At 45.8% G+C, this 9,156-nt stretch overlaps 1 protein-coding gene across 2 annotated transcripts; it reads right to left on the reverse strand.

The window, feature by feature from the left end:
- Positions 1-6,142: 6,142 nt before the first annotated feature.
- LOC119270718 (6-phosphofructo-2-kinase/fructose-2,6-bisphosphatase-like) lies at positions 6,143-8,564 on the reverse strand. Of its 2 annotated transcripts, none has more exons than XM_037552760.1 (8): positions 8,261-8,564; positions 7,918-8,202; positions 7,365-7,418; positions 7,215-7,292; positions 6,899-6,989; positions 6,521-6,813; positions 6,378-6,443; positions 6,143-6,290 (listed from the first exon to the last, which is right to left on the reverse strand). In XM_037552760.1, the coding sequence occupies exons 1-8, from the start codon at positions 8,273-8,275 to the stop codon at positions 6,282-6,284; spliced, it is 891 nt and encodes a 296-aa protein (XP_037408657.1). In that variant the 5' UTR covers positions 8,276-8,564; the 3' UTR covers positions 6,143-6,281. The 2 variants fall into 2 exon arrangements, with proteins under 2 accessions (XP_037408657.1, XP_037408658.1); XM_037552761.1 differs by having other exon boundaries at positions 7,918-8,192; positions 8,261-8,563.
- Positions 8,565-9,156: the final 592 nt, after the last annotated feature.

The following is a 9,156-nucleotide window of genomic DNA, read 5'->3' on the forward strand; positions in this document are numbered from 1 at the left end:
AGGGGGCACCGCACACGGCTAAGACAAATCTTGGGTCCCTTTGGGGTGCTCCCCTCCCCCGTATATAAAGGAGGGACGGAGTAGGAGGCCGGCCTAAGGGGTGCGCCAAGCATAGGGAGTCCTACAAGGACTCCCAAGTCCTAGTAGGATTCCCTTTCCTATTCAGAGTAGGAGAAAAGGAAAGAGAGGGAGAGGGAGAGGGAGAAGTAAAAGCGGGATGCGCCCCCACCCCTTGTCCAATTCGGTTTGGGCAGGGGAAGGTGCGCACCACCTCTTGGCCCTTCTCCCCTCTCTCCACTAAAGCCCAATAAGGCCCATTACTTCTCCCGGTGAATTCCCGTAACTCCCGGGTACTCCGAAAAATACCTGAATCACTCGGAACCTTTCCAATGTCCGAATATAGCCTTCCAATATATGAATCTTTACGTCTCGACCATTTCGAGACTCCTCATCATGTCCGTGATCTCAGCCGGGACTCCGAACAAACTTCGGTCATCAAATCACATAACTCATATTACAAATTGTCATCGAACGTTAAGTGTGTTGGCCCTACGGGTTCGAGAACTATGTAGACATGACCGAGACACATCTCCGGTCAATAACCAATAGTGGAACCTGGATATGCTCATATTGGCCCCTACATATTCTACGAAGATCTTTATCGGTCAAACGCATAACAATATATGGTGTTCCCTTTGTCATCGGTATGTTACTTGCCCGAGATTCGATCGTCGGTATCCTCATACCTAGTATAATCTCGTTACCAGCAAGTCTCTTTACTCATTCCGTAATGCATCATCCCGCAACTAACTCATTAGTCACATTGCTTGCAAGGCTTATAGTGATGAGCATTACCAAGAGGGCCCAGAGATACCTCTCCGATACACGGAGTGACAAATCCTAATCTCGATCTATGCCAACTCAACAAACACCGTTAGAGACACCTGTAGAGCATCTTTATAATCACCCAGTTACGTTGTGACGTTTGATAGCACACAAGGTGTTCCTCCGGTATTCGGGAGTTGCATAATCTCATAGTCAAAGGAACATGTACAAGTCATGAAGAAAGTAATAGCAATAAACTAAACGATCATAGTGCTAAGCTAACGGATGTGTCTTGTCCATCACATCATTCTCTAATGATGTGATCCCATTCATCAAATGACAACACATGTCTATCTTTAGGAAACTTAACAATCTTTGATTAACGAGCTAGTCAAGTAGAGGCATACTAGGGACACTCCATTTTGTCCATGTATTCACACATGTATCAAGTTTCCGGTTAATACAATTCTTTTATGAATAATAAACATTTATCATGATATAAGGAAATATAAATAACAACTTTATTATTGCCTCTAGGGCATATTTCTTTCAATACATTATTCCCTTTGTCCATCGGTATGTTACTTGCCTGAGATTCGATCATCGGTATCTTCATACCTAGTTCAATCTTGTTACCGGCAAGTCCTTTTACTCGTTCCGTAATACATCACCTCGTGACTAACTCCTTAGTCGTTTGCTTGCAAGCTTATGATGTGTATTACCGAGAGGGCCCAGGGATAGATCTTCGATACTCGGAGTGAAAGTTCCTAATCTTGATATATGCCAACTCAACAAACACCTTCGGAGATACCTGTAGAGCATCTTTATGATCACCATACATTGTGACGTTTGATAGCACATAAGGTATTCCTCCGGTATTCGGAAGTTGCATAATCTCAAAGTCGAAGAAATATGTATTTGACATGAAGAAAGCAATAGCAATAAACTGAACGATCAATATGCTAAGCTAACGGATGGGTCTTGTCCATCACATTATTCTTCTAATGATGTGATCCCGTTATCAGATGACAACCTATGTCTATGGTTAGGAAACCTTAACCATCTTTGTTCAACCAGCTAGTCTAGTAGAGGCTCACTAGGGACACGGTATTTGTTTATGTATCCAAACATGTATTTAAGTTTCCGGTCAATACAATTCTAGCATTAATAATAAACATTTATCATGATTTAGGAAATATAATAATAACTATTTTATTATTGCCTCTAGGGCATCTTTCCATCATCTAGGACGTGGGCGATGCATGGCATCGTTGGAGGGGCACGGATGGCACAGCGGCGAGCATGCCGGCGGCCGATCCACTCCCTTCCCTTCTAGACCAACACCGCTCCCTCCATGCCCACTCCCATGCAAGCAGCCAGAACTCGGGAAACCAGGACAGTAGGAGTGAGAGAGAGGAGATAGGGGAAGGGGAAAGGCTGCACCTCGAGCATGCCGGCGGCTGATCCAGAACTGTGATGCACGTGAGAGGGGAGGGTGGCGGCTGCCAGTGCATCGCCCCGACGGGAGCTTGGGGAGGCACCGCCCGCCACGGATTTGACCGCTCATCGCACTAGGAGTTCTACTCATCTTCTCCTTCCCGCTGTCCAGGTCGAAACATAAGAGGAGGCACAGTGGGGCGGCGGTGGGGGAAAGTGAGGAGAGGTGGACCTGCTCCTGCCACCACGCTCGAAGAAGCGGTTGGCCCGGTGGAGCAGTAGGGGCGGCGGCGGCGGAGCGGGAGATGGGGCGGCGGCGGTGGAGCGGGAGACGAGGGAAAGAGAGAGGTCACAGCGGGAGGGGGTGGATCGAGAGGAGGGGCGGCGAACAGGTTTTTTTTAGGTAGGGGTGGTGCGAGGTGGGACGAAAAAAAGTCAAACAAAAATAAAGCGTGGAGGTTATTCTACCGACTGAGACATTAGGAGTAGAGATAAGAGAAGGTCTTCCATGTAAATGGAAAGGACTAATTTCTGTAGGCTGCCTTTAGGTAAGTGTCTATAGTTGTGGGAGGAGGCAAGAGCAAATCCAAGTGTATCTTGCAAGAAATGAACTTTAAGGTGAAAGTGATCACTAAAAGATATGCTCACCACATATTTATGATGTAGGTGCGAGGGCATGGGTTGTATAGGGTTGACAAGAACATGACCAACCTTCTTCGGATGTTGCTTTATTTACAAAGCGGGGTAAAAGTCTGTTTCGAGAGAACGATTTCTCTCGAAACAGACTTTTACCCCGCTTTGTAAATAAAGCAACATCCGAAGAAGTACATGGTCGAACAAGACAAAATGGTGAGGTAGCCCTCTTACAAAGCCGATTCTGAGATATCTTGCACACGTAGAACGCACGCGACCACGCTACCAGCAACAAGCACCGAACGAACTAAACACCCCCACACTACGACCTAGTACACCTAAGCTCCACGATAACGCCCCCAAGAGGGGGAGGACTCGGGACAAAGGTACGCACCTTGACTCCAGAGGACGTTGACGTTGGTTGTTTTGCTTGCATTCGACTAATTTCTTGTGGTCGTGTACAGTGGCCTCGCGAGTCAATCAGTGCCTGCCTTCTTGTGCAGATTAGTCTAGCCCATCAATGGGGGCTGATTCCCGCCCACAATAAACCAGACTAGTAGTTGGGGCGCCTCCTGAAAGGAACTTAGGCGGTGCCAGGTAGGAGGCACACTTTCACTTTCCTATAATAAAATTGATAATGCACATTACAAAAGTTTTTTTTAGAACTTGACATTACAGAGGTGGTTTAGCAAGCTCTTCCACCCAGAGCAAATTCAAAAGGGGAAAACAGCAGCCCAAAACACCCTACAGGCCTTCAACGGCCAGCAACAGTAAGAACAAGTGCATTGTGCTATCATTAGAGTTGATCTTCCCCAAAAAGTCATATATAAACAGAAGGAAGTTTACACATCAGTGGCCTGAATACTCTCTCTTTCATGATCTAGAGCATCTGTATGGTGCCCGGTAGGGAACGCCCTTTTCAGTAGCTGCCAGTACAAGCAATGCCCATTTGAGTAGCCTTTTTGGCACTGCCAATGCACTGACACGAACATGTTGATGCTTGTTGCAAGAGAGAGATGCAGCAACAAACTTAGGACATTCATAAAGTACATCAGGAGCATCAATCCTTTGGCTGTCAAATCACTAAAGAGATTAGAACCAGGAGGTTAGGAACAAGGCCCACATGTGAGAAAAGGGGATGGACGGGTTCCTGATACAAATGATGTTATTACAAACTATTACAGCACACACCAATCCTGAAAATTATCAAAGGTAAAATTGAAGTTAAATGTCTTTCATTGGCTTTTTTACCAGTGCATCTGAAAAACTGCAGGTGTTCTGCAATCTACTCTGCATTCTTTCCTTCTAGGAGCTAGATCTAAGCCTGTCTTGCTCGGAAAAGGCTTTTGAGGCATGAAAAGTGAAGGACAGAGGTAAACCCTGCAATGACATGGCAAGTTTGTTAAACAAAATTGTTCAGTAACACCAATCACAGCTCTAACAACAAAGTGTTAGGACATGGAGCATGTAAAAAATCTAACCATCTACCGATAACTTTCAATGTGAACACACCGTCAGATCCCTCAGGCCTATCTGCTGAAACAGATGTGTTGTGCGTGTAAGAGTTAGATGCTTGATTTGCATTCCAGCTTCTTACTTTTCACAACTGCCAAAGCATGGTTAGCAATGTCACCATACCTGGCGTAAAATGGTTAACATCACAAAAGGGCATGTATGTTCCTTGTTTAATATCTCAAACATGTTTATTCTGATGATAGAAAAGCAATACTGAGAAGAATAAAAGGTATGAATTCGAACAGTTCCATTTGCCTAATGCAAAGACACATGTCATTTCTATATTTAGCTACATCTCTCAGAATCAGTAACAAACTTATGCACACATAAGCCTTTTTAAATGAAAATAGTTGCAACCAACTGGCCTGGAGCAAACCTATCGAATCGAAGAGCACAAGCACATGAAACCTTGGATATGTAACATGTAAACATTTACTCAACAAAAAAGGATTATTAGTATTAGAAAGTCGTATCATACAATAAAATAAAATAAAATGTCAGGTTCTAAATCACATCCCAGGTTTGGACAATCATCCAAAATTGATGGAATAAGAATACCTAAGCATTTTAGATGAAACAAAATCCAATTGTGAAAGGAGAGGCTCATGATTGGTCTCCACATCTGTCATGAAGGTTGAGATTATTGAGAAAAGGGAAACCAGGAAGCAAGCCCAATTACATAGATATATCAAAGAATGCAACAGAATTGATGTACAGTGGTTTACATAGGAAAGATCGATCAAAATCATACTCTGTCTATCAAGAGTTCAAGACAAAACTGAGAAGCTCATATGCATAAACCCCAAGTGACCATAGCATAAATACAGAGTCAAAGTGAACAAGCGTAGGGGATTTACCTTGCTCATCGGCAACACACTCGAACGGAGACCCTGTGCGCCAGTCACCAGAACCGCCGAGAAAAGCTCACTCCGTGCGTTTGTCTATCGTGTACGGAGAAGTGTCTTGGTATATGCTGGTCATGATGAGCAGAAGCAAGATAACTATCAACTCACCAAAGTTATCCATGTAAAAGGAAATTTACCTGGCATTTGCAAGAATCTTCCTCAGAACTGTGTTGTCGGTTAATGGGCATCAACGCCATCCTCGATGAGCACCGATTTTCCTGTCCCGTCTCTCCTAGGTGCCAGCAACCTGAAGCTGGAAGGGACAAATACATTCATCACCTGCAGCTCGAGGAAGATCAAACACAGATGTCGATTCACTAAGATAAAATCAGTTGTACTAAACATGCCAAGATTTTCAATCCGCTATTCAGTTCATGAATGTTTCAGTGTGCACGCACATGTTTCACTAACTTTTAACAGATGTAAACAAAAACATTGCATCACTTTGATTTTCACGAAATCAAAAGGTATGTACCTTCTGACAGGAAAGAACATACTGCCATTTATACTGTCCAAAAAAAAGGAAATTGGCTAGTATCGACCACCGACTCCTAGTAAAGCATAGTTAACCAAATGACAATAGCAATACAGAAGCATTAGCAAAGAAGAAAAGCAACAGACACGTCGAAAAAAATTCCAGTGAGCTCACACTTGATGCAGTTGAACCATGTAGCTTCCAATTCAAAGTGATTATACATGACATAGCAACTAAAGCCTTTTTTGCTAAAATAAATACATGATACTGCATAATGACGAGAAAAGCGTAGGCCTGCAACATTTACCTCCTTGTTGGCGACGACGCCCTCCTTCCGCTGCTTCTCCTCATCTCCTTGTGCCGGTTCTTCTTATTCTTCCTCGCCAAGCTCCACCACGGCGTCCTTGTCGACCTCCTCGTCCAAGGACAGGGAGTTCGCCTCGGTAAACCCGGGCTGGCCTCCCGCGGCCTCGCGCCGCCACACCAAGAGATCAATGCTCCTGCAAGGAATATGGACCCAGAGCTATGGATTAGGTCAGTAGAATCAACGTTGCGGTGGAAGAACAAAAGAGAAGTGTGGATCTTACCTGCATCGTCCTAATCGACTCGTCTAAGTATACACAAGCTGCATGTTCTCTGTGACAAATTATACACTGTAGCAACCACTATGTTACTTTCTTACATACGTACATATATACGTGCGCCGGCTCTGCAGAGGTCATCGGGGCACCTGCACAAGCACCCTGTGCTGCTGCATGATGAGCATGGAGCCCATCTCCATGGACGTATTGGACACCAGGATCTCCGCCATGGCGCCCAACTCCCGCCCGGCCTCCGCCCACTCGTCCAGCCCGACCAGCAACTCCTTGGGCTGCCGCCCGCCCTGCCCCACGACCACCAGCGAGAACATCCCGGCCATCGCGTCCAGCATCTCCACCACGTTGGCGGGGCTCTCCACCACCTTCTCCACGTACATGGCCATCTCCCTCGCCGCGTAGTTTTCGTAGAACCTCCACATCCAGCCTAAAATTTTTTTACACAGAAATAAGGTTATGCATATTATATTTGTAAGTACATGGTGAGTTTTGAGGGATTGTCGGTTTCTAACTGGAAACATAATCAGGGCTTTGCTGAATTTTCAGGCGTACATTCCTTTCGATTATGTTTCGATCATTACATATTGTCTCCAGAAATATTATCTGCAGAAAGTGCATCCAGTTAGCAAGCATTGTCCAAGATGACAAATGACAGAAATGTACCCAATGCACAAAAGCACATTAATTAGACTGACCCACAAACTGTCAGTGGTGTGACAGTATTATATGTTATAACTTTCATCAACATGAAACAATTTTAGCTCAAGATAATCACGGAAGAAAGGTCAAAGAACCAAGTCTACTGTAAATCCAAATGTTACGAAATACCTTGCAGTTCCCTTCAGCCATCTTCATTAGCATATATCTTCTTTTCCTTGTGCTGTTTGTTGCATCAAATATACCAACCTACACACATTAGGAACTGGTCAGAAGAAACATTACATTGTTAGAAGACTACGCAGCATAAAGCCAGCTTACCTGACCTCCTCCGTGCATCCAGTCTATCATGTCTTCCATTGCTAAAGCATCAAGCTGGAAACATTTCAGACAGAAAGATAATGTGGAAACTTGCTTACACAAAATTCGATGTTAAAATTCATCTTGTGGTGCTGTTGGTCAGCCAATCAAATTTTACATCTGAAGTAGTATGCTAAACTGAATTATTATGGCCTTTATGGAACTTTCAAGAGAAGCATTCAGAATAATCCAAGCCAAAGAACATAGCATGAGTTTAAGGTGGCAGAGTAATCTTAGTATCAAATCCTAATACGTTAATGGGAAAATGTGAGTATAATATGACAATATTGTAGGGTCAAGATGTGCCAACTACTCCTGTTCATAAATAAATTTTGGTCTAGCAATCACAAGGACTAAACTGTTCAAAACAAGTTGTTAAATGGGAGGGTATAAAATGAAAATTGTGAGGTATTCGTGTTCAAAACATAGAATGATGTATTTGTGAGCACGAAGGGTTGTATAGAATTTAGAGTTCTACTACTTAGCAACAAATTGTAGAACAAAGCCTGCTGACCTCATTACGTGCCTCGATCCCCTCTTTGTTATCAGGACCAAAAAAATCTGCAGACTGAACCAACGAAACTACAACATTGTCAGATTTCTCTACAGTAAAGAACTGTAATTTTACTAACATAGACGCAAATAACTGCATTGCAAAAAACAAGATATAACTCCCCAACGCCATGGTGGCCGCCACCGCCTCCCCAGCGCCACCGGCCGCGCGGTCCGTAGCCCCCGCCGGCGCATCCGACGCCATGGTGGCTGGCCGAGCCCGGACCTGCGCCGCCCCTGCAGCCATCTGCGTGCGTTGAGACAAGGCGGAGAAGGAATGGGAAGATGCGAGGGTTCAGGCCCACCTCAGATGCTGTCATCCGTCCCCTGTGGCGGCGCTGGTGGCAGATGTCAGATCAAAACCGCCACCGCCGCCGGCTTCTCTTCCCACCCAATCCGCACGGCCGGTGGCATGCTCGCAGCCGCGTCCCGTCATCCTTCTCCTCCGCCCGACCTTCCCATCCGCTGGCTGCCTCCTTCCGATGGCCAAGAATTGGAATCCCCTAGAGGCGGGGGTTATAGGCTAGAGTTTTGGGCGCGGGCGGGGACTAGGCTGCTGTGGTGCCGGCGGCGGGGCGGCCACCGGCAGGGAGGGCGGGATCTGCGCGGGCGGGGGGATTTGGGCCCTTAATGCACACTTTATTGTTTTGGATTGCATTTTTGGCTTGTGCTTCACAGAGAGAAGAATTACCAGCATGACACGAATGACGAATCTCATGCGAAACTTGCAGGTAGAGCAACCATATAATACCCACAGCAGACAGTCCTTGCTGTGCATGCAGAACTGCGGTATAAAAATGCCACTCATGAGAATGCTAGGTAAAAGTAAGTAACTGAACTCCATCCTCAATTTAAGCAATTGTTTTCTCATGCAGCAACCGAGGGCAGAGTAAAGTGAAAATTAATTCTAACCGCCAGAAATAAACCATAGACGAGAATGAGGGAGTGGATAATGGCCGCCTCCTACTACAACCCGCCGCCTCCCAGGGCCTCCTACGCTCGCGGCGGTGATCCGCAGCGGGGCGGCGCGGCGCACGCCGTTCCCGCCCCCGGGGAGGACGCGAGATGGCGGGTCTGGTACGCGTCGGACATCGTGATGGCGCGGCGGGTAACGATGTCCGATGGAATTCTCTGGTTCCGTCGGGAGGCGCTGCGCATCGTGCTTCTTGACGAGCGTGATTGCACAGTCGACGCCCGATTT

This window comes from Triticum dicoccoides, chromosome 3A (assembly GCF_002162155.2).
Source record: "Triticum dicoccoides isolate Atlit2015 ecotype Zavitan chromosome 3A, WEW_v2.0, whole genome shotgun sequence".
Taxonomy (NCBI): Eukaryota; Viridiplantae; Streptophyta; class Magnoliopsida; order Poales; family Poaceae; genus Triticum; species Triticum dicoccoides.